Here is a 25,665-nt window from a genome sequence, read left to right as displayed (position 1 = left end):
AAAATGTCTCATCCTCAAGGGATATTCCCTCATCCTTCATTCACCCTCATAGCATCTCATGCTTCTTCATACCACTGTAATTACTTATTCTCCATGGCCAAACTATAAGTTCCACGAGAGCAGGGACTGTCTCTGTCTCATTCATCTATGTATCCCCAGTTCCTAACATCCTGCCTGGAACATAGCAGGTGCTCAATAAATATTTGTTGAATGAATGAATAAAGAAGGAGATAAAACACAAAAGAAGTAGAGGCAAGGTCCTTGCCTCTTCAGTTCAGTTGGAACTGAAACATACACACACAAAAGAGTAAGAGACATTACAAAGCAATACGTTTGTAACAAGAGTACAGTTTCTTTTCATTGAGAGAAGCTAATCTTTGAAGGGTCATTGGAGTGGACCTCTCAGTTAAGGCACACATAATACAAATTAGCAATCTTTGTCCAGGGATTAGGATGTAATCAAATCTTTTGCGACTCATTCTAGACTATCTGCCTTTCCCAGAAATCCCTGAAATGCAACAGGGAAAAGTGAGGGAGAAAAGGTAGATTAATTTTCAATAGGAATATAAGGATTCCAAGAATCAGAGTATTTAGCCTTAGTTGCAGTGGACTAAGGTTACTAGAGTACAGAACTAGAAATAAAACTTGAGAAAAAAAAGTCTAAGTTAGTGATCTGAGACGCAACACAAGACGGAGAGGACTGTTTTGACACAAGTCTGTGGCTAATGATGAAATTACCTCCCCTCCTGGCTGTCCTGGCATGGTCCTTGTAGTCTGGGGCACAATGGCCGGGTGTTAGAGAGCAAACTGAAGAGGGAGCCAAAGTGAGGATGGAGAGTGGGATTCTCCTTCCCTAAAGAGCTGTGGTAGCCCAGCCTGTGCAGGGAGCTGGATGAGCAAGCCTGAATCACAAAGGGGACCTACATGTTTTATTAGGAAGAGGAGGACAAATTTTCCACGGGTCGCCCAGTGGAGCAGGTTATACCAGTTATAGGTACAAAATATATGACAAACTAAAGGGGCACAGACCAAAGGGTGAAGAGAATGGGATGAGGTTATTCTAGAATCATACTATGCAAACTGTGGTCCATGGCCAGCCTCAGCAGCAGCCAAGAGCTTGTTAGAAATGCAGAATTGGGGCTTCCCTGGTAGCGCAGTAGTTGAGAATCCGCCTGCCTGTGCAGGGGACACGGGTTCGATCCCTGGTCCGGGAAGATCCCACATGCCCGGCGCGGCTGGGCCCGTGCGCCACAACTACTGAGCCTGTGCTCTGGAACCCGTGGACCACAACTACTGAGCCTGCGTGCAGCAACTGCTGAAGCCCGCGTGCCTGGAGCTCGTGCTCCGCAACGAGAGAAGCCACCGCAATGAGAAACCCACGCACCGCGGCGAAGAGTGGCCTCCACTCGCCGCAGCTAGAGAGGGCCCGCGTGCAGCAGCGAAGACCCAACACAGCCAAAAATAAATAAATAAAATAAATTAAAAAAAAAAAAAAAAAAAGAAATGCAGAATTGCAGGGCCCACCTTAGACCCCCTAATTCAGAACCTGCAATTTAACAAGTTCCCCAGATAGTGTGTAGGCACATCAAAGTTTGAAAAGCACTGTCTAAGATTTCTTGAGGAAGAAGAGCTTGAAAGGCATTAATGAATATGGGGTGAAAGGTAAGGCAAGCTTCAGGTGGTCCCCTAAGGGAATAGGGCCAGTTGGGGAGAAAGGTTTTATTTTGAAGCACCCTGGATTGAATGGGCGAAGAAGCAGGCGGGTTGACTCTGGCTGGGAGCCCCGAATGCAGGAACAAGGAGAATAGCACAGGTGGGCCTGAGGTCGCCAGATATAAGGACTGGTCGCTGCCATGTGACACCAGCTCCACCACTCCCCGCTATATTCTCATTCGCCCCAATCTCCCATTCCAGGCCTTCTCTGGATTTTCACTCTCAGTAGCCTGGCCAGCCGTACCTCGCCTAGTTAGGTTTGATTTGGCCTAGCTCGGTTGCTAAGGCCTGGAGCTTCCCGGTTACGGGGGTGTGGCGAGTGAGCGTGTGGGGGAAATGACGTCACGCCCAAAAGGCGGGCTAACCTGACTTCTCCCTCCTCCCGATTGGCTGCCAGGATTTTAACTAGATTCGCTGTCTCGCGGGCTCCAGGGTTAGCCGTCAGTGTCTCTGTCCAGCTGTCCCCTGCCCACCCACCACCACCCCCGACCGTCCTCTCCGCCTGGGGCAAGACTCCGAGGACAGTACCTCAGTAGCACTTAGCTTCGGAAAGAGAGGTGATTTGAAGGGTCCGGCTGTTGCCGCCAGGCGAGGCGCTTTGACCGCCCAGGTACTTTTTGACTCGATCGGTGTCCGTAGTTGGGACGGCTACCCAAGCCGCAGGGAATTGTGGAACTTATAGTTCTGGGTTAGTTCGGGGTTGGAACGGAGGCTCGAGCCGAGAACGGAATCTAAATAAGATTCCTGCCAATGACATTATTTTTATTTATTTTTTAAATCAGGTGCGGACCTGAACCTGGTCCATCCCTTTCTGACCAAAACTATTTACCCACATTGGAAAGGACCAGGCACCTAAATGGAGACGCCACCAGTCAATCCAGTGGGAGAGAAGGACACCTCTCAACCGCAGCAACAATGGGAAAAGAACCTTGATTTAACTACTCAGATTAGGCAGCAGCCCCGAGACCCTCCTACTGAAATCCTTGAGCTCAGAGTGAGCCCAGATTCAGACAGCCAAATTCTAGAGAATCCTCAAGAAACTGAAAAACTGGCCGCTGGACTTGAAGGAGACTCGGAGTCTCATGGATCAGCCAGTGAGGTGCCAGAGCCCCTTCAAGCCTCTGATCTCTGGTACTGTCCGGATGGGAGCTTTGTCAAGAAGATCATAATCCGTGGCCATGGCTTGGACAAACCCAAGCTGGGCTCCCGCTGCTGGGTACAGGCTTTTGGATTTACTTTGGGGTCAGGGCTGCCAGAGGGCTGGACAGAGGTAACTATGGGGTTAGGCCCATGGAGGGAAGAAACCTGGGGGGAGCTCATAGAGAAATGCCTGGAGTCCATGTGTCAAGGCGAGCAGGCAGAGCTTCAGCTCCCTGGGTGCTCTGGACCTCCTGTCAGGCTCACACTGGCCTCCTTCACCAAGGGCCGGGACTCCTGGGAACTGGAGGCCACTGAGAAGGAGGCCCTGGCCAGGGAAGAACGTGCAAGAGGCACAGAATTATTCCGAGCTGGGAACCCTGAATCGGCTGCCCGATGCTATGGACGGGCTCTTCGGCTGCTGCTGACTTTACCCCCACCTGGCTCTCCGGAACGAACTGTCCTTCATGCCAACCTGGCTGCCTGTCAGTTGCTGCTAGGGCAGCCCCATTTGGCAGCCCAGAGCTGTGACCGGGTTCTGGAACGGGAGCCTGGCCATTTAAAGGCCTTGTACCGAAGGGGGGTTGCCCAGGCTGCTCTTGGGAACCTGGAAAAAGCAACTGCTGACCTCAAGAAGGTGCTGGCGGTAGACCCAAAAAACCGGGCAGCCCAGGAGGAGCTGGGAAAGGTGATCATTCAGGGAAAGAAACAGGATGCAGGGCTGGCTCAGGGACTGCGCAAGATGTTTGGCTGATTAAAAGTTAAAACCTTAAAAGAAACAGGAACCTGTGAAGTGTGGTCTATGCTGTGAGATTTGGGGGGTGGGGGTGGGGGTGGCCCAGAGGGAGGGTTTCACCCAAATCCCACTCTCAGCTTTTGCCTTCCTAGGGGAGGTAGCAGTGGTCTCAGTGTCCCCCTTTACCCTTTTACCATTAAAAAGCCATATGGTCACGTGTGCTATGTTTTGGGGGGCTTATCCATCTCCGAAGATGAATAGAAGCCGTCTACACTTCTAAATTCAGGACACGCTGAGGGAGGGGACAGCGAAACTTCAAAACCTGGTAGCTCCATTTCCTAGGCGCTTTCTGGCTGCGTCCTGTTTGGCGCATGCGCAAATTTCACTGCCCGATGCTGCGGAGGTGCTAGCCTCCTGCCGCACTCCCATTGGCCCGGCCTGTACAGCCTCCTCTTCTATTGACTCACGTGCTCAGTGCCCAGGTCTCTTACTGGTCAGTAGAGCTTCCGGGCCGTCCCCTTTTTTTTAAGAGCCAACTGATTAGTTGATGATGGGGAGAGGCGGGCCTTGGGAGCCGTCTCATGGTTGGGGGGGCGGGGGGGAAAGATGGCGGAGCTGATGCTCCTCAGCGAGATTGCGGACCCGACGCGCTTTTTCACCGACAATTTGCTGAGCCCGGAGGACTGGGGTGCGCGGAGTGAGGCCTCGGGGAGGGGAAAGGGCTGTGGCGTACTGTGACCCTGAGGCACGCAGGAGGAAGCGGAGGCCCAAGGAGGAAGGCTGGGCAAATACGGAATGCACCCCCTGAAGGAGGGCGGAACGGGAGGCTAGTTGTGCTTTCGGGGGATGCGGGAGTTGGGGAAGACCTCCGCTCCTGCGGAAATATGGAGTTGTTCCGGGGTCGGGGAGGGAGGGGCTGAAGTTCTTTGGCTATATCACTTTTCAAGTGGGCGGGCGGTGGGTCCGGCCGAGCCGAGCCAATGAGGGATGGGTCGAGGGCTTTGTGTGGATCCGAAGGCTGCGCTACCGGAAGACCCCCCGACCCTCCGCACCTCTTGCAGACAGCACCTTATACACCGGCCTGGATGAAGTGGCCGAGGAGCAGACGCAGCTCTTCCTTTGCCCGGAGCAGGATGTCCCGGTATCGGTCCCCAGCCTGGTCTTTTACGCTTGGTGGGTGAGGGTGGTCGCAGAACCAGGACTCATCCCCCGGCCTGAGGTCATCTGGAGCCACCCGTCATCCTCACACTCCTGCCATCTAATATCCTCCCTTATTCAGTTTGACAGCAGTTCCCTGGACTTGGAGATGGATGTCAGCCCTCCTGAACCCCCCTGGGACTCTCTGCCTATCTTCCCAGGTAAGCTACCCTGTGTGATTCCCTCATCCAGAAACCCTGAGCTTCCGTTGTTTCCCAGAAACTGCAATTCCTCTTATCCTCACGCTTCCTCCACCTGATTGCCTGTGTACTCTTCTCCCTCTTTGATTCTTTATATGTGTTCGTTCCCCCTTGCCCCAGTGAGGGGTCCTTACCCCATAAAATCCTGGGCACTTTTTGGACTCTTGTCAGGCTCTGCTTCCAGGTTATTTTCTAACCCCTTTCTCTCCAGATCTTCAGGTGAAGTCTGAGCCATCCTCCCCCTCCTCCTCCTCCTCCCTCAGCTCTGAATCCTCGCGCCTTTCTTCAGAGCCCTCCAGCCAGGTGAGAGTCATCTCCCTCCTACTGTCTGTGGCAGGGACTCAGCTCCCTCGACTTCACCTATAGATGCTGAGGAAATGATTTGTGTGCTGCGAGTCATGGGGTGTTGGTGGGGGGCTTCTTTTCTGCCTTTGCCATTTCTTTTATATCCTCATTTTTCACATTTCCATTCTTTGGTTGTCTAGAATTGAAGGTGGAGTTTTTTAATATACAGAGAAATGTGGCAGCCATGGGGGGCCTGGGAAGAAGAGAGTTGTTAACTGCTGAGAATTCTGGAACTTTTCTTGTCCGAGTTGTCCACGCGAAGGCAATATTTGAAATCATGAGACTTTATCACCCCTCCCAGGAATAAAATAGAAAGAGAGAACCAGGGGCCAGACACAGCCTAGGGAGATGCTGAGTATGAATGTCAAGTAATTGGTGGTTTGTAAGCTCGAAAGCTTTTGTTCTTGCTCTTACTCTCAACACGTCCTTTGTTTTCTTTCCTTGTTTCTGTCCCCCTGATTTACCCTGACTCGTACCCAGGCCTCTGGTGTAGGGGAGGTGCTGGTCGTGAAGTCAGAGTCCTTGACACCCTCACTCTGCCTCCTGGGAGATGATCCAACATCCCCATTTGAAACCGTCCAGATCAATGTGGGCCCCACCTCTGATGATGCCTCAGGTAATAACAGCCTGCACCATCCTCAGGCTTTACCAAGGTAGAGTGTATGTATGTGTGTACACACGTGCACGCGCATGTGTGTATGGGAAGCGGGAGTGCAGTCAGCAGGACAGGGAGGAAAAGGTGGCGAGGAGAAATGGCAGATAACCAAGAGAGAGGCCGGGAGCGGGAGGGAGGATTTCAGGAAATCACAGCCAGTGAAGCACGGAAGAAATGGGGATGATTTTTCTTTCTTTTCTTGTTCCTAGTCACCTGTTGTGTGATTTAACTTCCTGTTGCTTTGCATAAACTTGCAGACAGTTTAGGGCATTTTTATCTATGTGACTTTCCCCCTGAAGGTTTTATTATAAAAATTTTCAAACATACAGAAAAGTTGGAATACCATATACCCAACTCCTGGATTCTACAAGTAACATTGTTTGTGCTGTTTTGAAAAGCGTTATTGAGTTTAGTTACTCTTATATGTTTATTGAGCAGCTACTCCATGCCAGATACTGGACACGGTGCTGGAGTTGCAAAGGTGAAGAACACGTTAACCACCACACTGACTTGAGGCCCCTGTAGTGTGGTGGGGGGAAGAAAGCCAAGCAAGGTGTACTAATTCTAGGATAGAGCCTGTCACAGGCACCCTGAAAGCTCACAAGAGGGGGCCTCTCACCCGATTGGGGCTGGCTCAAGGGTGTACTCTAGGCGGAGGGGTTTCCTGATCCGAGTTTCAAAGGACACATAGGAATTAGCCAGAAGGAGAACGTGGGGACTGGTTGTGTTTGTAAGGAACGTGCATCTCTTTAGAGAGGATGTGAGGTGGGGTAGTAAAGAAAGGCCAGGAGATGCAGAGGCTGCAGGGCCAGGTAGGAACCCTGCTAAGGGACTCTTAGCTTTTTTCCTGTGGGCAGTTGGGAGCCTTTGAAGAGTCAAGCAGGAGAGCAATATTATTAGGAAGAGGACTCTGGTGGCAGAGTAGAGAGTGGATTGCAGAGACACAGGACTGGAAGCAGAAGGAGGACCAAGAAAGAGGTTCATGCGGTTAATCAAGTAAGATACTCAGCTGCTGAGAAGAAGGCAGATTTGAGGAAGCATGAATTAGAATGGATGAGTGCAGTGACCCTCCTGGGCGTTGAAGAGAGATAGGGGTGAAAGAGTGTGCCTGGGTTTCTGGCTAGGGCAGCCACCCGGTGGGTGAGGGTACCGACCACTGGATAGAGCCTGCAGGAGCAGGAGCCCGCTGGTCAGGGAGCACGTGGTGAATTCAGTGTGGGACGTGTTGGTTATTTTATTTATTTTATTTTATTTTATTTTATTTTTGGGGGGTACGCGGGCCTCTCACTGTTGTGGCCTCTCCCGTTGCGGAGCACAGGCTCCGGACGCGCAGGCTCAGCGGCCATGGCTCATGGGCCCAGCTGCTCCGCGGCATGTGGGATCCTCCCGGACTGGGGCACGAACCCATGTCCCCTGCATCGGCAGGCAGACTCTCAACCACTGCGCCATCAGGGAAGCCCCCATGTTGATTATTGATTTCAAAGCGACTTCAGGGTTTCCTAGCACCGCCTCCCTTTGGTTGAACTTTAACCAGAAGCTAGAAGGCAAGAGAGCCCCAAGGTGCACTCCATTCATGTTTTCCCCCGGGCCTCAGAGTAGGGCAGGGAAAGATGGAGAGTGGGTTTGGAGGGACAAACAGCTCATATCCAGCATACGATTAAATGTTACAAAGAGGACAAACAAAATAACGGATTGAAAAGTCTATAACAGCAAAAAGATTATTGATGGTTTTGCAAAGGCTAGTGTTTTTGGAGTCAGAGTCTCCCCTGGTATTTAGGTATTTTTTGAGGGCCTGTACTTTACCCCTCACTTTGACAGACATGAAGCATAAGACATAGTCCTTGCTTTTGGAGAGTTTCATGAGGTTTATAACACATGGTTAATAGCTCAAACAGTGGTCACCTCTGAGGAGGGGATCTGGGTGTCTGGTTGACAAGGAAGGGAATGAAATTTCCTTTTCACTGAATTCCCCTTCCTTCCTTTGGGATTTTGTATCATATGACTGTATTACCTATCAAAATATATAAGTAGTTATGACATTTTGAAATAGCAGTAGTGGCAATCATATAATTAAGTATCAAAATGCGTGCTGTGGACCAGAGGTAGTAGCGGACCATTGACCTCGGGGCTGAATCTGGCCCTCGGATGGGTTCACCTCCATGGGGCAATCAACAGGTCTTATAGATAGGTTTTTTTTCTTTGTTTGTTTTTTATTTTTATAGATAGGTTTAACAGAAGCCATGAAGGCTCAGAGGTGACTGAGCTTTGAAGGCTGACAGAAGGAAGAGAATCTGTATGAAGGGACAAGCAGTGAGCCCTGTTTAAGGCCAGTTGAATTTGGGTGAACGGCGAGGCTTGAGAAAGGAAGTGACCAGCAGGCAGCTTGGGAGTCAGGATCACGGTGCAGCGGGGCAGTCAAGGGTAGAGATGCAGACTGGGCAGTTGTCAGTGTGGCGACGCGTGATCGCGTTGGGCCAGGATGAGGTGGAAATCCAGCCAGACAGGAATCTGGGCCCTTACGAATGCTGCCGAATCCTGCTTGGGCCTCCTCCATGTGAATGGACAAGGTGTGTGAGGAAGAAAGAGGGAGAGCAGAAGCACAGGGACAGCCTTGAGGGAAGCTGTGCAGCGGTGAAAACAACTGATAGGGGCCACGGAAGGAGAAAGGGAGTCCTGGGTAAAGAGGTAGGAGGAGAGGCAGCAGATTAGCAGCTCCATGGTGCCCCTCGTCTGGATTGCCCTCCTGGGCCAGAAGAGTTTTCCTTGCAGGTGCAAGGAGAAATGACCATGTCTTCCATTTCCCCATCTTAGCCCTCTTCTCCTTCAGTGTTTGTCTGATATCCAGCTTTTTGTCTCATCCCACTGTCCCGCAGATGTTCAGATTAAGATAGAGCCTGTCTCTCCATCTTCCTCCATCAACTCAGAGGCTTCCCTGCTCTCTGCGGAGTCCCCCAACCAGGTGAGCATCCACTTCCTTCCTCCCTCCAGCACGCCGGTGCGTTCCTTCTGGCTCTCAGAGGTGTGAGAGCTTTCTTTTCTTCAGCTCCGTCTCCTCAGCACTCCTCCTGACTCACATATCTTCTGGAATGCCCCACGTAGGCTTTTATAGGAGAGGAGGTACTGGAAGTGAAGACAGAGTCCCCATCCCCTCAAGGGTGTCTCTTGCGGGATGTCTCAGGCCCCCCACTTGGAGCTGTCCAGATCAGCATGGGCCTGTCCTCTGATGGCTCCTCAGGTAATGAGGCCTCCTGACACCTGGAGTCTCTCGCAAGAGGCCTATAGTCCTGACATTTCTTCTTCCTTCCTTCCTTTCACCTTCCTTCAGGCAAACCCCTGCCCGCCCGGAAGCCACCACTGCAGCCCAAACCTGTGGTGATAACCACTGTCCCGATGCCACCGAGAGCTGTGCCTCCCAGCACCACTGTCCTTTTGCAGCCCCTTGTCCAGCCACCCCCAGGTACTAAAGAAGGAGAGAAGGAGGTGGCCTGGATTGACCTTCTCAGGGGGCTCACAGCCATTGAGCCTCCCGACACTTGGGTGCTCAGGTGTGGGTGTGGACACAAGGAACCCACCTGACTTCCAGCTCTCTGACCTCCTTCTCCTGTCCACTTGCCCCAGTGTCCCCAGTTGTTCTCATCCAAGGTGCTATTCGAGTCCAGCCTGAGGGACTGACCCCCCCTGCTCCACGGCCTGAGAGGAAGAGCATTGTTCCAGCTCCTATGCCTGGGAACTCCTGCCCGCCTGAGGTGGATGTAAGCATTTACTGGGGAGGAGAGGAGTAGGGCTAGTAATGGGAAGAGAAGAGAACTGTCGTGGGAGAGAACTGTGGAGTGAGAAGGGAGCAAAAAGTGAGGAAGCAGGCCCATAAGACGGTCCTGAAGGTTAACGTGGACCTCTTTTATATATGAGTATCTACTCCGTGTAGTTTTAGGATCCTTGGGTTTGCTACCCCTGCAGATAGAGAAGTGGGCGTGGTCTTAGTACATCAAAGGCAGGGGAGTCATCCTGTGTTAGAGAAGAGGGAGGCTGCTTCCTAGGGGAAGACCAGGTAAACTGTTCTCTAATTTTAGCAAGCGTCAACTTCGGGTCCTAAAAAGGAGAATTGAGAAGAAGGAAGACCACCCATCAAGGAAAGGAACTGAGGTTCCACGAAGAACCAGGATGGGGGAAGTTCCTCCTATAGTCTAACTTCTCTCAGTGCTGAGGAACAGCATTAGGGAGTGGTTGAGAGAAGGGCCCCTTCCCTGGAATGTTTTGGCAGAGAGGAAGAACCTCTCTCTGGCTCTGTAGGTAGAGGTTAGGAAGGCAGGAGAGTGGCCCCTGTGAGCTCTGGGTGATCGGTCCCTGGAGTTGGAGGGTGTGATGCCCCTCTCCCTCCCCTCTTTCCCTGTCTCTCTGACCCTTTTGTGCCTAGGCAAAGCTGCTGAAGCGGCAGCAGCGAATGATCAAGAACCGGGAGTCAGCCTGCCAGTCCCGGAGGAAGAAGAAAGAGTATCTGCAGGGGCTGGAAGCTCGGCTGCAGGCTGTGCTGGCCGACAACCAGCAGCTCCGGCGGGAGAATGCTGCCCTCCGCCGGCGGCTGGAGGCCCTGCTGGCTGAGGTAAGACCCGGGTGTCCTTGGGAGACCCGTGGGAGTACGGGCTCCTTGGAATGACTCCCCCTCTCTGGCTTCTCTCTTTCTCTGCATCTTAGAACAGCGAGCTCAAGTTAGGGTCTGGAAACAGGAAGGTGGTCTGCATCATGGTCTTCCTTCTCTTCATTGCCTTCAACTTTGGGCCTGTCAGGTGAGACGCTCGTTGCCTCCCCAGAGCCTTCTGGGTGGAGCCCAGCCCCCGGCTGCCCGATTGCCTGCTCTGGCACAGTCACTTTCGTTACTTGCACACAGACAGCTCTGATGTCCTTGGCGCTGATGGTGGGTGTATCCAGTCAGTCCCTTCTTGTTCCCTCATTGCTCTCATAAGTGTTATGTCCTGGAGGAGATGGTGGTGAGAACGTTGATAAAAATAGTGACTATTAAGTGCTTAGTGAGTTCTGGGCCCTTGGTTAAGCACTCTCCTTTCCTCGTGTTTTCTGGCTCGATGAGTAGGGACTGTTCTCATTCCGTCCTACAGATGAAGAGATTCAGTCTTGTAGCACAGATCGGAACCAGGCGGACTATCTGTAGAGCCCTCCCCCTTAACTAGCCCCTCAGTAAAGCTGGAATTCTTCCTCGTGCTCTGTCCTTTCCTATCCACAGCATCAGTGAGCCTCCTCCAGCTCCCATCTCTCCTCGGATGAGCAGAGAGGAGCCTCGACCCCAGAGACACTTGCTGGAGTTCTCGGCGCAAGAGCCAGTTCACAGAGTCGAGCACCCCCAGCATCCCTCCCAGGGTCCCAAGGAGACCCAGCCCAGCTCCACGGGCCAGCCAAGTTTCAGGTGAGGAGAGGGCCCTCTCTCTTTTGAGTGTGTCTTCTCCCCCAGAGTGACCTTTCCTTTTGAGGGGAGCTGGAGTTGCTCTCTTGCCAGCATGACCTTCTCCATTGATGGGAGAGCACTGGGCAGCCTCAGGTCATTGCCTCGTCCCTGCCTCACTCCAGGAACCTGACAGCCTTCCCTGGGGGCACCAAGGAGCTGCTGCTGAGAGACCTGGACCAGCTCTTCCTCTCCTCTGATTGCCGGCACTTCAACAGGACCGAGTCCCTGAGGTGTGGGGCATTCACAACCGGGGCGCCTTCCCTCTTGTCCCGAGGCGCCTCCGCAGACGGCCTGGCTGTCCTTGTGTGCTGAAGCACCAGCTCTCTGTGCCCTCTCTCTCCCCTCCTATGTGTGGGCGAGGAGAGTGGGAGTCTTGGCCTGGCACAGAGGTTTTACCCGTCCTCTGCTTCCCCAGGCTTGCTGATGAGCTGAGTGGCTGGGTCCAGCGCCACCAGAGAGGCCGGCGGAAGATGCCCCAGAGGCCCCAGGAGAGACAGGTAGGAGGGGGTGGGGCTGGTTCAAGGAAAGCCACTTGAAAACAAGGGCTGAATGTCCTGGGGATTTTAAGAGGGCATCTTGTTATGGGGCTTTGGGGGCAGTAGGAGGGTGGGTGTGCGGTGGCGTCAGCTCCCAGGGGCTGTCTGTTTCTTTTCCCTTTTCCCTCCACCCTCTTCAAATCCTCAGATACTTCTCCTTCCAGAAGTCTCAGCTATGGAAGAAGTCGCCTCCAGTTAAGGCAGTCCCCACCCAACCCCCTGGGCCCCCAGAAAGGTGAGTCTTGGGGGGGCACTTATTTGTTAAGTGAGGTTCCACTCTAAAGAGCTATACCCTAAGGAGCTGTCCTGTGCTCGTCATCATTGCCACCGATGGCGTGATGCTCCCCTTATCCCCTGGGGGTCTCTTGTCTTTCTCTCATCCTTTCCCCCTTCCGCAGTGGGAACTGGGCACTGGGCTTAGTTCCTCGCCAATCCCGTTTCCCTGCCCGTCTAGGGATGCTGTGGGCCAGCTGCAGCTATATCGCCAACCAGACCGTTCACAGCCAGAGTTCCTGGATGCAATTGACCGACGGGAAGACACATTTTATGTTGTCTCCTTCCGAAGGGTGAGTTTCTCCTCCTGGCCCCATCCCTGTCACCCTGGGTTCCCCAGCAGTCTGCCTGCAGGTTGAGGCTGTAGAGTAGGGCCGGGGAGCCTGTCAACATCTTTTCCTCCACCCTCCCAGCCTGGCCCCTCTTTTTCCCAGGACCACTTGCTGCTCCCAGCCATCAGCCACAACAAGACCTCTCGGCCCAAGATGTCCCTGGTGATGCCCGCCATGGCCCCCAATGGTAATTCTTTCTCTGCCCAGTGTGGGGAGGGGTCCTGAAATTGAGGAACAAGGAAGTTCCAGTGGGGAGACCCAGCATGAGGAGTTGAGGGGGGAGATGGGGACAGGAGTGGTAATTCTATAGAGATGCTAGATGCATGGGTGAGAAGAAGCCAGAAATGACTGGATAGAAAAATAAAATGCAGGACACTGCTGGGAGGAAGATGAGGGTGCGGGTCCTCCCTAGGTGAAACTGCTTAGGGTGTGCTGGGCAGAGGGGTGTGGGCTGGGAACCCGCCGGACTCTTCTTTTTGTTCTCTTGCTGTCCTCTCCCCTGTGACCTCACACTCATCAGTGTCATTTTTTCCCCGACTTCCTTCCTTCTCCCTGCACCAACTCCCTCCCTCCCCTCTCATTTAACTCCCACTGGGGCTCTGCTTCCTCGTCACTGCCCTTCCCCCGCTGTCCACCTCTACTGTTCTGACCCCTCCTCTCCGTCTGTCTCCCCCTTCTCCTCTTCCCTAACTCCCCGCTTCTCACAGAGACCCTGTCAGGCCGGGGGCCCCCGGGAGACTATGAGGAGATGATGCAGATCGAGTGTGAGGTCATGGACACCAGGGTGATCCACATCAAGACCTCCACGGTGCCCCCCTCACTCCGAAAACAGCCGTCCTCAAGCCCGGGCAATGCCACAGGTGGCCCCTTGCCAGCTTCTGCAGCCAGCCAGGCCCACCAGGCCGCCCGTCAGCCCTCTACCTCAATCATCCCTGACCTCTACGACTCACACTGACTTAGAACTGGGGGGCAGGGGGTGGGGGCGACCAAGTGGGACTGTTTCGAATTTTCCTGATCCCTGGGCTGGGGGCAATTGGTAAAGGAAAGACAGGGTATGGGGGTTAAGCACTTATTTGGAGGTGCGGGGAAGTTTTCCTCTCTTCTCACCCCTTTTTGGAATATAGGGCTCCTCTCACTTCTGTGAACCCCGTGTCCCTGCTTCTTTCTTTGAGGGTGTTGAATGAGCTTAAGTTTTGGGGTAGGTGGGCTCCTGTACACTCTTTATTCTTTTGTTTCTGTTTGGGGGGTAGAGGTGGGAATTTAGTCCCCAGGCGGGACTAGGGAAGTTTTTACATTTTGGAGCTAGTTCCTGAGAGTCAAGGAGGAGAGGTGGAGGGAGGTCAGGTATATGTATGTGCATATCTTCTTTTTTATTATTAAATAAACAACTTGGAGGGAGTTGAAGGAATGGTGCCTGCCTAACTGGCTCGTGACGGGGAATTCTGGGGAAAGTGACTTGCATAGGGCCAGTGTTCAGAGAATCAAGTACTGAAGACATGGCTGGCTCTGGGGTGGGGTGGGTGTGTGATCGCAGAGCTCACATCATCCCCTTATCCCCACCCCTGCAAGGCGGGTATATCTGCTGTCTAGCGGGGGAGCGGGGGAGCGGGGGAGCGGGGGAGTGGGGGAGGGCTGTCCCATGGCGTGACAGGCTGGAGGATGCAGCTCCCAGAATGTGTCTGAGTAAACAGGAAGGACAGGGGGCCCCACGCCCTTCAGGGTGAGCGTCCTCCCTGGGTCCTGTGCATTCTTGCAGGTTCTCCCCCACCTTGCTTTCCAGGACTAGCAGCTTGAACTAACAGTGGAGGTGGGGCCAGGGGCTGTGAGCCCAGAAAGGAGACACAGTGGAGAAGGGGGCAGTGTTTGGAGGGAAGGGGCACGTTGAGGAGCATCTCCTTAGCCCTAAACTGGAGGAAACTAAAACATGAGAGTCCAGTTGAGAGAAAAGGAGGAGCACGGGGCCAGCAGGAAAGGCTGTGTTTTCTAATTAGGAGGAAGGGGAACAGGGCAACGTGTGAGGGGCCGAGTCTCAGCCTCGGGGGGATCTCCATCAGCAGCTCCTGTCCAGCAGCACCACGGGCCTGGCCCTGCAGGAGCGTCCTGGGTCAGCGGGAGGGTGTGGGCTAGGCCTGGGCTCAATGCCCAGGTGGCTGGACAGGGGCTGCCCGGGCCATAAGCCGAGGGCTGAAAGCGGGAAGAACCTCACGTGTTCAGCCAGGCTCCCCCGCTTCCCCATTACTGTGTTTGGGGTGAAAACAGACCAAGTAACTATGGCAACCTGGAACCTAGGGCCCCCAGGAACTAGGCCTCTCCTCCCTCCAGAGGGCAGCCCTGGCTCCTCCGCCAGCACTTCCTGTCCCAAGGTCCCTCCAGCTGTTTCCAGCCTTATCCAGGCAGTGAGTGCAAGGAGAACAGGGATTTTGGAGGGAGAGCACCTGAGTTGGAGCCCCTGCTTTGCCTTTTGTTAGTGGGTGTCCTTGGTAGGTAACAAACACTCTGAGCCTTAGTTTCCTCATCTGTAAAATGGGGTACTCCTACCTACTTCTCAGGGTTGATGTGGGGAGGAAAGATGACGTGCAGGCTGCCTGGTCCTTAGTGGACACACTTTTCTCTCCTCCCCTGCTCCTTTCTCCCTCCATTTACATTGTCCTTTTCTCCTCAGTTCCGCTTTTCTCCCATCTGGGTCCATCACTGTTTCATTGTCCCATCGCTTTTTCTCTTTCCTGACCCCAGCTCAGGAAAGTGCTTGAAGTACTGGCATCTCAGACTGGGTGCTCTGGGGTGGGGCAGACAGCTCCTCTGGCTTAGTGGCAAGGGACAGCTGGCACTGTGGTGTGAACCGAGAGTCAGACTCTTGGCCAAGGGCATGGGTGGTGGGAAGGACCAGGAGAGGTGTGGAGAGTGGGTGTGCTGTGGAGGGGGAAGGCAGGTCAGTCTGCCGCCCTTCAGGCCCACGTGGGTCTCCAGCTGCAGCCCCGTCGAAGGCTACCGCAGCATGCTGGCCATTGTCACTCCTGCACCTCCTGTTGGCCCCCTTCTGGCTCAGACCCTCTTTATCTTTCAGTTCTGCTGCTTTCCTTCCTCAGAGTCTGCCCTTCGTTCCTCTTATGACCCCTGACCCACTGTCTCTCCCTCTTCTTTTTCTCTAGACTTCTTTCCTGCCTTTCTTTGGCCTCTACCCACCACGAGTCATCACCTTCTCTTTCAGACCCTTTATTCTTTGTTCACCTGTTTGTTTCTCCCGGTTTTTGTATTTTTCCCTTCCTCCCCCTCTGCTTCACTGTCTGCTCCCTTCCTTTTTTCTGGGTCTTCTCATCTCCTCCTGCTGCGAACCCTGTGTGCACCACCCCGTTTCCATGGCCCTTTCCACTCCTTTGTCCACATTCCCTGTCCCCTTCCATGACTTCCTCTCTTCTCCCCGCCTCAGCCCTCTCCTCCTCCTTCTGCCCCCCCTTCTCCCTTCACCTCCCCACTCCGGTCCTCTGTCCTCTTCCCAGCTGTGGGGCCAGCACTGGAGAGCCTCACATGTTTGCCTCATCGTTCTGCTATGGCTTCTGGATATAGCACATCTGGATTCCGGGGCCCAGATGTGTGGTTGCTACAGCGACCTCGGTCCCTCTGGTAAATATGGGCGCCCACCCGCCCCAGAGCAGAGAACAAAATAATTGTGTGACTTTCTTTTGTCATGAGATAGAAATGTCCTCCCCCCTCCCTTTGCCCTACACCCATGTCTCCAGGCAAAGGAAGTTTTAAGGGTCCAAACCCTTCCTCCTGTGGCTCTCTTGCCCCCTTTTCAGCCCCGACCTCTTAGTTCTCTCCCATCTTTAATCTCAGGCTCAATCTTTTCTCTCCACATTCCCCTTCCTCACCATCTCCCTCCCCCCAGATCTCAATAGTGGAGCGTTGCCCACCCCCTGACTTATACTTGGCAATTTCTTCTGAATCTACATAAAAACTGGATGCGGAAAGAAGTTTCAAAAATCCACATCACCCACCCTTTCTTCTCAAACAAGTCCACCGGAAGCCCCTTCATTTATTTCTTCCCTAAGTCTTCAGTCTCTCTGGGGCTGTTCTTGTGGGAGGGGAGGAATACAGGCTTTGAAATCAGAAAACCTGGGCTGAGGCCCACCTTCACCACCACTAGTGAAGTCCCCAGGACAAGTCCCTTAATATCTAAGAGCCTCTGTTTCCTCAGCACAAAGTGGGATTAATAACGTGCTGCGGTGTAGGAAGGGCTTTGTAAACGGAAGCCCAGTACAACTGTTTTCTATCTTCCCAAGTCTGGGACCGCTTCCTTGGATCGCAGCCCCTGGCCTCTCTTTGCTCCCTCTCCCCATCCTTCAGGCCCTTGCCCTCAGTTGCCCTTACTCTTCTGTGTCTTCCTTGACTCCTTCGTGGCTTTCCCTTTCCTTCCTTGCTGTACCTTTTATGCCTTATCCTCCTGAGGGTAGGACAGGAACTGGGAGCTTCGTTCAAGGATGGAGGTCCAGAGCTGAAGACACCTGGACTGAGGATTCAGAGAATAGCCAGAGCATGCAGACGGCTCTTGCTAAGACCCCAGCCTTTCTTTCTGCCCATCGCCTGGGATACCTCAGTGAAGGCAAGCCGTCTCTGACCCCTGGACTTCCCTGCCTTTGCCCTGGGGCTCCCTGCCAGACACTCTTGCCACACCCTCCTCTCCCAGTCATTTCACAGCTCAGTATTGACAGGCATTTATTTATTTATTTTAGTTATAAAATTTTTGGCTGCGTTGTGTCTTCGTTGCTGCGCGCGGGCTTTCTCTAGTTGTGGAGAGCGCGGGCTACTCTTCGTTGCGGTGGGTGAGCTTCTCACTGCGGTGGCTTCTCTTGTGGTGGAGCGCGGGCTTCAGTAGTTGTGGCGCACGGGCTTAGTCGCTCCGCAGCATGCGGGATCTTCCTGGACCAGGGCTCGAACCCGTGTCCCCTGCAATGGCAGGCGGATTCTTAACCACTGTGCCACCAGGGAAGCCCTTGACAGGCGTTTATGAAGCACCTGCTCTATGCGAGGCCCAGTGCTTTTCTGATAAAATGCAAACATATATAAGACATAAGCTCCTCCAAGAGCCTGAAATCCAGGGCGTGGATGACATTTTGGGTAATGATTATCTCAGAACCTGGAATTATGTCTGTCAGGCCTCCAGTGGCTTCTTCTAATGCCCTGTGAGCTTGTGAATGTCTGGAGTCCCGCACCCTTCTCTGACTCTGGCATCCCGTCTCCCCTCAGAAGTGGACTTCCAAAACACCCCAGGGCCATCCTTTCAGCTCTTGCTTCTTTCTCTCCAGGGTCTTCTGGTCACTGTCTGGGCCAAGTATACCTGTGGTGACCATACTTCCTAAATAATAAAACCAAGGGACTTCTCTGGCGGTCCAGTGGTTAAGACTCCATGCTCCCACTGCAGGGGGTGTGGGTTCGATCCCGGGTTGGGGAACTAGGATCCCACATGCCATGTGGTGTGGCCAAAAAAATAAATAAAATAAAAATTTAAAAGTAAACAAAAAATAAATAAAACAAAGACAGGGTATAGGACCAAAAAGAAAAAAAAAAGGATATGACCATTAGAATTACTAGAATCTGTGGTATCAGAGAATATCTGTTCTCTGCAGTCTGCTCTCTCCACATAATGCTGTTTCAGACCCTCCTTCGTCCTTTCATCTCCTTTCCCCCAACCCCTGCCTGGAGATCTGAGGGAAGCTGTTACCTATTCCAGGCTCTGGGGGCTTCGGGCCAAGGCAGAGGAAGGAAGCTGAGCCCAGCTCTATCCAAGAAGCTGATTTCATCCTCCCCATCAAAGCCACTAAAAAAAAACCAGCCACACACACACCCAGACACACGGACACACGGGGACACCCACGCGAGGGAACATGCAAGCCTTCGCCCTCAGCCAGTGGGAGTTCACAGGGCATAGGGCACAGCCAGGTGCTGGGCCAGCGCACCCTGACCCAGGATCACCACACCCACGACCCTGGGGACCTGACCAGGGTACGGACACCTGTGCCCCAACACAAGCGGCAGAATCGGGCACACACAGCCTCCTGCCCGTCCCTTTCACCCATGACCTGTGACTTGACCAAGCTACTCCTCAATGGTGAGGATTGTAGCTGGGTGGCAAGAACTTTATCCTCCGTGTGAAGCCTGGGATGGGGTCTCCCTCAGCCTGGATATTTCTCATCTGGCCAAAGTCTCCTTTTCAGCCCCTTGTCAGAGTGGCAAAGCACATGGGGAAATGAGACCAGAGAAGCAGCCCAGCAGCCTGATGTGGGTGTGTCTGCCACCCTGCCCTCTGGTCAGTCTTCCTGTCTCTGCCCGATATCAAAGTGACCTCTTCCTCCAGCCCATGCCTCTCTCCCTACCCCTGCTCCCCTGCAGCACCCAGACATTAGCCCTCTTCCACTTTCCAGAACGTCACCTCACCATTTGTGCCCCCACCCCCATATCTGCACCTGCCTTTTGCTCTTTCTCCATCCCTAAACCTCCTAACTTTCGGGCTTCCCTTCCCTGTCTCCCTTGAACCCCACCTTCTTTCCCAAGTCTCCTATGTCCTGGTCTTCAGCCAAGCCCTTGTCCAGCCAGTGCCCAAGCCTCATCCGTCATTTCTCCAGGAATTTGCTGAGGTGAGAGAATGAAAAGGGGTCCTTGATCCCGAGCCCAGAACCAGAGATTGAACAGTACAGATGGGGAGAGGCAGCACGGAGACAAGGCAAGAAAAGGGGAGAGTGCAGGTGGCAGCAATGGGGCCGGGCAGGGGCAGAGGTGGGGACAAGGGAAGGCCTCTGTTGGAGAGAGATGTAGGCTTGGGAGGGAGGTTTCCTCCTGCCACTCATCCCCTATGCTCCCTGCCCTGCCGGGAGATAATTGGTTGGGGGATGAAGGAGTGGGTACTGGGCAACAGACAGATGGGGCAAGATCCAAGCTGGAGCACTGTGGCAGCTGGGAAGAGGTGGGGAGGTGCAGGGGAGGGAGGAGGGAGAGGGCCTGGACATGGGAAAGGGTGTTGCTAGAGAGGAGAAAACATAGAACAGGGGCAACATGTGGAGAAATGGTGGGGGAAAAGGAGAAGTGGCATGAGGATGGGGCTGTCAAGTTGGACAGAAATTAGGGCGAGGAGGAAGGGTAAAAATGGGATAAGGAAAGGATGTGGGAGGTTGGACGAGGGCTGGAGGGGGTGAGATGAGGGACCAGTGAGAGGGGTGAGATTGTGGGACCAGTGATCCCAGATGGGGGGCGTCGGGGGGGTCGGGATGACGGCGGGGGGAGAGGAGGGGTGGCATGTGATGACGTTGGGAGGGCCTGGCAGGGATGGGAGGGCGGGAGGACCTGCCCTATCTCCGCTCCCCTCCCTGACCTCATGCTGGTCCTCCCCTTCTCCTCCCCCTGCTCGCTGCAGACTCCCTCCTTCTCACTGTCGCAGCCCAGATCGACGGTCGGGTGGCGGCTCGGTGAGCCCCTGCTGCAGGGAACAAGCAAAGGGACATCCAGGAGCCCAGGGCTGCCAAGGGGCGCCCACCCACCCTGCCCCGAGAACCCCCTTCCCAAGGTCGGGGACAGAGCAGGTGCAGAGACACCGCAGCCGCTTGTTACTCAGGTAAGGAACGGCACTCTGGGAGAAGGAAGGAGGAGCCGGGAGAGGCGGGGACTTCGGTCCCCCCACCCCAGGTGAAGGTTGGCAGGAGAGCCTCCCAGGAGAGCCTCCCAGAGTGGGGACTTTCCGTCGGGGCAGAAGGAATAGGACCATGCGCTGGGGACTGGACTCCCTGTGGAGGGTGTGTCTGGGAGGACAAGTCAGTGTGGGTGTTGGTGAGGGGTGGGGGCGAGGCAGATGCTGGGGTTTGGACAGGACTAGGCATGGCACCAAGGTGGAGGTGGTTATCGGTGAGCCGGGGCTCTGGGCCCTGGAGTTGCTGGAGCTGGTGGCCAGCTGAACCTCAGGAGGAAAGTGCTGGTGGAACCCCAAGCGCTCTGGCTGGAACCGCTGAGCCGGAGCTCCAGGAAGGTGCCCTAGGGAGCTTCTTTGAGCACCCAGGTGGGGACTCCCCAGGTGGCAGCACGTGGACTGCAAGGCCCGGGAGGGAGTTCTGGGGGTCTGGAGCCTTTAGGAAGTGCTGAAATGAAGCAGAGTCAGGACTCTCAGTTCTGGGAAGGGCACGGAGTCTGCAGAGAGAATCCTAAAACTTGTTCTTGGCAGAGAGCTTTGCACCCATGACTCACGGTTCAGCGGGGCTGTGACGACTGAGAGATGCCTCCAGGGGCACAGGGGCTCCGTCTTCGCTCCATCCCCCTTCCAGGCTCTCCTGCTTCTGTTCGTCTGAACCTCCCCCCTACACGTGACACACCCTGGGTGGGACAGGCGGGACCCTTATCTCGCCTGGAAAGAATTTAATGGCTTGGAAACAACTGGAAATGGAACTGAGAGGAACTACTGGGAAACAACTCGGAAACATGGAAACACCGCAGCTGCTGTCTGTCGGCTTCCAATCCCCGCCCACTTCCCAGACCCTCGGCCCCTCCCCTCTTTCCCTGGCCCTGCCTCCAAAGCCCTGGGGACCCAGCACCTCAATTCCTCAACCTTCCTTTCCCTTCAGTCCTGGTCTCTCAGTGCGACCAGAACCCACCTTCTATCTCTCACTGCCCCCAAAACTCTTTCCCCCTGGGGGTCCGGAAGTCCTTTCTTTTAATTTTCCCATTTCTCTGGCCCATTAGCTCCCCAGAGTAAGGGGCATCTGGATCCTCCAACTCCCCCCTCTCCCGGTATCTCCTGGTCACCTGGTTCCAACCCAGTATCTGGAGCCCGCCCTCATCTCCCTCCTTCATCTCACAGTCCTGGAATCCTTCTGCCTTCACTCCTCTTGTGCCATGAGGAACAGAGAAAAGCATGGGGATGGGGCCAAAATCCTCCACTTTTGGAACCTCCCTCACGGAAGCCAGCCCCTCTCCCCACTTCTTGGGACCTACAGTCCCTGATGAGCGAAGTGTCAAAGTTGGCCACGACATGAATAGCCTGCATGCTGAGTCATAGCTTTTGGGAAGATGCCCCCCCCCCCTGTCCCTGCCAGCCCTCCAACGCTGGGGAGGATGCCGAGAAGATGAGGCACCCCAGATGCAGCGGTAGGGGAGGGTGATGAGGGGGAAACACAAGGGACACCCAAGTTTTCTGCTTTCCTAGTGCTGAGAGAGGAGCGGGATTCTTCCAAGACTTGGGAATGGGGAGCTGGGGGGTGGTGGAGACCCGGCCAGAGATGGGTACTGGGAAGGAGGCTCTGGGGGTGTGGCCTGTGGGGGCAACTCCTCTCTTCTCAGACCAGCTTCACTGCTTTCCTGCTGCTTTCCTTCCTGCTGCAGAGACCCTGCCCCTTCCCCCCACCACGTGGGGAGAGATGCAGGATTTGATTGTTGGGGTAGGGAGACTGGACAGCTCCCAAAGGCCTCCCGGGGTGTGGGGCACCCTGTATCCTCTGCTCCCCACTGGAGAAGGGCCTCCTGTGTGGTTCCCCTCACTCCAACTAAGTTCTTTGACTCACATAGCTGCCCTGTGAGCCAGTGAGAAATCAGCTTTTTTTAGGCATCAGCCAATGACTAGGTGTGGAGGAAGTGTGAAGAGAAGACTATGTGTGTGTGCCTGCAAAGATGCAAGCTTCTTTGGATAAATACGAGTATACGTGTACAAGAAGTGTGTTCATATTTGTATTTGTGGAGGAGCGCACATGAGTCCATTTGTCTGTGTACGTGTATTTGTGTGTGCACGCACCCGGTGATGTGCACGGCCTTAGACACAGGGCCACTTAGGCTTAGGTCAGAGCCCACCTCATGCCCAAGGCTACACTCCAAGCTGAGAGAAGGGCTGAGGGGCCGAGGGAAGGGCAGCTCTGTGCCTGCCAGGTCTCTCTGCCCAGGTTTTGTCGGGCAGGGTGCCTCTCAGTGTGGAAACGCTCTGTCCCTTAGTCCAGCTCCCTTCCATCTCTCGTGGGGTGGTGGCGGGGTATGATGGCTGGTAGCCCCGGAAACTTCTTTCTCTCAGACTCAGAGGAGAATTTTAAGTGTAGGAAGCCAGGAAATGTGTGCGTGTTGCAAGGAGGTGCGGGTCACAGTCCCTTCCCTCCTCACCAGTCAGCATTCCCACCACTCATCCTGCCCTCCTTCCCACTCCAGCCTCTCTGGTCTGGAAGAACTGGGCACCTGCTAACACCTCTCCTTAACCCTTCGCCTGAACCTGCCCCCTGCACACTCCTCTGTTACCATAGCCCCCTCTCCTGGTTCACCCCGAGTGCCCCACTACCTTTCCTCTCTAACCCTTGTCTCCCTGTGCTCCCCAATTCTTGCCTCAGTGGATTCCACAAACAAACACAACTTGGTAACCAGCACTGAGATCAAGAAACAGGATGTTCTTAGCGCCGCAGAATTTCCCCACCATGCCCCTCTGGTCACTACTCCCCCGAGAGTGCCACACTTCTGACTTGTAACACTACCAGTTGACGCTTAACGTTGTCTAGACTCAAACCTCACACAAATAGAATGTTTCAGCACATTCTCTTTTGTGTCTGACTTCTCTGCTCCACCCCATGTTAGGGAGACCCATCCATGTTATTGCATATAGTTGTAGTTTGTTCTCGTTGCTTTATTTCATTCCACTGTGTGAACAAACCACACTTTATTTAATCCATTCTACCTATGTGAGACATTTGGGTAGTTCCCAGTTTGAGGCTATTATGAGTAGTACTGCTGTGGTGGGTATATTCCTTGGAGTGGAAGTGCCAGGTCATAGGGTTGGCATATAGCTCTAGTAGAGTTGGTAGATTGTGCCAAATGGTTTTCCAAAGTGCTTGTACCATGCAGCCCTGCCAGGATCCACACCTGGCCTGCTCCCTGGTCAGCATCTGCCCCAGCTGCTCTTTCTAACCAACTTACAGCCCCAGACACTGTCCGTGGTCCTAGCCCTGACCTTGGTCCTGTCCTTGGTTCCAGCCCTGATGCTAGTCCTGGGCTTAAGTTGAGCTATGTAAATTGACTAAATATTTATATAGTCAATAAGTATTTATCAAGCACTTACTATGTGCCAGATGCAAGGATATAGCAGCCAAGAAAATAAGCAGGTGCTACGCCTGCCCCCATGGACCTTACAGCCTAGCAGGCAAGATTGAGTGTGGGCAAGGAAGTAATAAAATAATCCCGCAAATAAATGTATGATTATAAATTGTCATAAATACTACAAATGGGAGTTACACAATGCTGTGATGTCACGTGATAGGGGGAACCTGACCTGGGCAGGAAAGGTTTCCTGAGGAAGTGATGTGGGGTTGACACCTGAAGGATGAGGAAGCCAAGAAAAAAGGGAAGAGCATTCCACATAGAGGAAACCATAGATACAAAGGTCCGGGGCTGGGAAGAGTGTGGGGGACTTAAGGCCAGTGAGACTGGAGTGGAGAGAGGGAGGGAAGTCTTATGGGGGATGAGGTGGGAGAGGTCAGCAGAGGCCGAATGCTGCAGGGCTGTCTGTCAGTGTTTGAAGAGTATTCGGAAGGGCGACACTGAAGAGTTTTAGGGGGAGAGGGACATTCTAGTTGCCTTCGCAAGATTATAAGGGGGCAAGGATGGAAGCAGAGCGACCAGCTAGGAGGCAACTGCAGTTGTCAAGCAAAAGGTAGATAGTAGCTTGGACTATAATGATGCTTAGAGGGAGAGATATAAGCAGATTAAAGAGATGTTTACAATAAAATATGGGTAAATATGATGAAATACAGTGGTGTTGAACAGGCTGTTGGGTTTCTGGCTCGTGAGGCTGGATGACTGAGGCTGGGGCCATGAGCTGCAGTAGAGAACACTGAGAGGGGATGCAGTACAGGAAGGATGAACGTTGAGTTCAGTTTTAGACATGTTGAATTTGAGGTGCCCAAGAGGAGAGGCCAAATAGGAGGTTGGATATATTGCTTGGAGTTAAGAGGAGAGAGTTTATATGTTGGGGTATAGTTTGGAAATTAAAGTCGTGGGTCTGGATGAAGGTACCTGGGTGGACGACTACTGCAGTAGGTCTCAACTCTGGCTGCACACTGCAGTCACCTGGGGAGCTGTTAAAAATACTAAAGAAAATTCAGTCACTCTAGCCACATTTCAAGTGTTCGAGAGTCAGTGATCTCTCCTGTCTACCTTATTGACAGCACAGATACAGAATGGTCTAAAATGGAGGATGTGGCCAACAGTATCCAGTGATTTTGAGAGAGAGCAAGTAAGGTGAAGACAAACGTCTTTTAGATTTTGTGACACTGAGATCATTGGGAGGCCTTTGGGAGGGCTATTTGGTAACCTTTGGGTTGAAAGGAGATCGGGAAGTCAGGTGGGAACAGATTGAGGCATGCATGGGATATAGGGAAATAGAAATAGCGAGTACAGATAAATCTTTTGACAACTATGGCCAGGAAGTGGAGAAGAAAAATATGTGGTGGTTGGAGGGAGTGTGAGATTGGGGAAAAAAAATTTTAAGTATATTTTTGTATATTTTGTGTATTAAGTATATTTTTGTGCATATAGTGAAATGCACATATCTTAAGTGTACAGCTCAGTTAATTTTGATTATGTATACATATGTTTAACCACCACCCAGTTCCAGGTACAAACTATTTCTAGTAATTCTATCCTATCTTGTATTAGCTCTGCCTGTTTTGAACCTCATATAAATAGCATCATTTACAACGTTCTTTTTTTGTGTATGGTTTCTTTTGCTTAGTGTTATGTGTGCGAAATTTGTCCATGTTGTTGCATGTAACAAGAGGGTGTTTTTTCATTTTGTTTGTTTGTTTATTTGTTTTGTTTTGGTTTTGGCCTCACCGTGCGCCTTGCAGATCTTCCTCGACCAGGGACTGAACCTGGGGCCCAGCAGTGAAAGCGCTGAGTCCTAACCACTGTACAACCAGGGAAGTCCCAAGAGGGTGTTTTTGTATAGTATTCCATTTTATGACTATGCCCCAATTTATTTATCCATTCTACTATTAATGGACACTTGAGGTGCTTCCAGTTTGGGCTAATATGAAAAAAATCCCATGAACATTCTTGTGCATGTCTTTTCGAGGATGTACGCAG

The 25,665-nt window shown here is 53.2% G+C and overlaps 3 protein-coding genes and 2 long non-coding RNA genes across 5 annotated transcripts in view; 3 read left to right on the top strand and 2 right to left on the bottom strand.

Moving 5' to 3' along the window:
• Window positions 1-2,206: 2,206 nt before the first annotated feature.
• Window positions 2,207-3,604, top strand: FKBPL (FKBP prolyl isomerase like; the record flags this gene model as incomplete). Its single annotated transcript, XM_082664396.1, has 2 exons — window positions 2,207-2,323; window positions 2,496-3,604. The coding sequence occupies exon 2, from the start codon at window positions 2,570-2,572 to the stop codon at window positions 3,602-3,604; it is 1,035 nt and encodes a 344-aa protein (XP_082520522.1). The 5' UTR covers window positions 2,207-2,323; window positions 2,496-2,569.
• A 576-nt stretch (window positions 3,605-4,180) lies between these two features.
• Window positions 4,181-14,019, top strand: ATF6B (activating transcription factor 6 beta). The gene is given in 19 exon segments (XM_082664326.1): window positions 4,181-4,274; window positions 4,648-4,727; window positions 4,866-4,944; window positions 5,195-5,286; window positions 5,809-5,944; window positions 8,857-8,942; window positions 9,083-9,218; window positions 9,309-9,440; window positions 9,602-9,735; window positions 10,398-10,583; window positions 10,676-10,767; window positions 11,220-11,399; window positions 11,561-11,668; window positions 11,854-11,935; window positions 12,139-12,209; window positions 12,429-12,540; window positions 12,682-12,766; window positions 13,287-13,493; window positions 13,496-14,019. Coding segments are annotated over 19 exon segments (2,100 nt in total). The 5' UTR covers window positions 4,181-4,192; the 3' UTR covers window positions 13,516-14,019.
• Window positions 14,020-17,277: 3,258 nt separating this feature from the next.
• LOC309827990 lies at window positions 17,278-20,963 on the bottom strand. The gene is made up of 2 exons (XR_014297284.1): window positions 20,806-20,963; window positions 17,278-17,523 (listed from the first exon to the last, which is right to left on the bottom strand). It is a non-coding gene; the product is annotated as an uncharacterized lncRNA (long non-coding RNA).
• LOC309827991 lies at window positions 17,814-20,072 on the bottom strand. The gene is made up of 3 exons (XR_014297285.1): window positions 19,943-20,072; window positions 19,116-19,206; window positions 17,814-18,794 (listed from the first exon to the last, which is right to left on the bottom strand). It is a non-coding gene; the product is annotated as an uncharacterized lncRNA (long non-coding RNA).
• TNXB (tenascin XB) overlaps window positions 20,068-25,665 on the top strand; it is a 59,350-nt gene continuing 53,752 nt past the window's right edge. Inside the window, exon 1 of the mRNA XM_082662989.1 lies at window positions 20,068-20,182. The gene's annotated coding sequence lies outside the window, so the exon portion shown is untranslated. The remainder of the gene's footprint in view (window positions 20,183-25,665) is intronic.

The sequence above is a fragment of the Grampus griseus genome (assembly GCF_964374135.1).
Source record: "Grampus griseus genome assembly, chromosome: 10".
Lineage (NCBI taxonomy): Eukaryota > Metazoa > Chordata > Mammalia > Artiodactyla > Delphinidae > Grampus > Grampus griseus.
The sequence above is the reverse complement of the archived record's forward strand: the minus strand, read 5'-3'. Positions and strand labels throughout refer to the sequence as shown.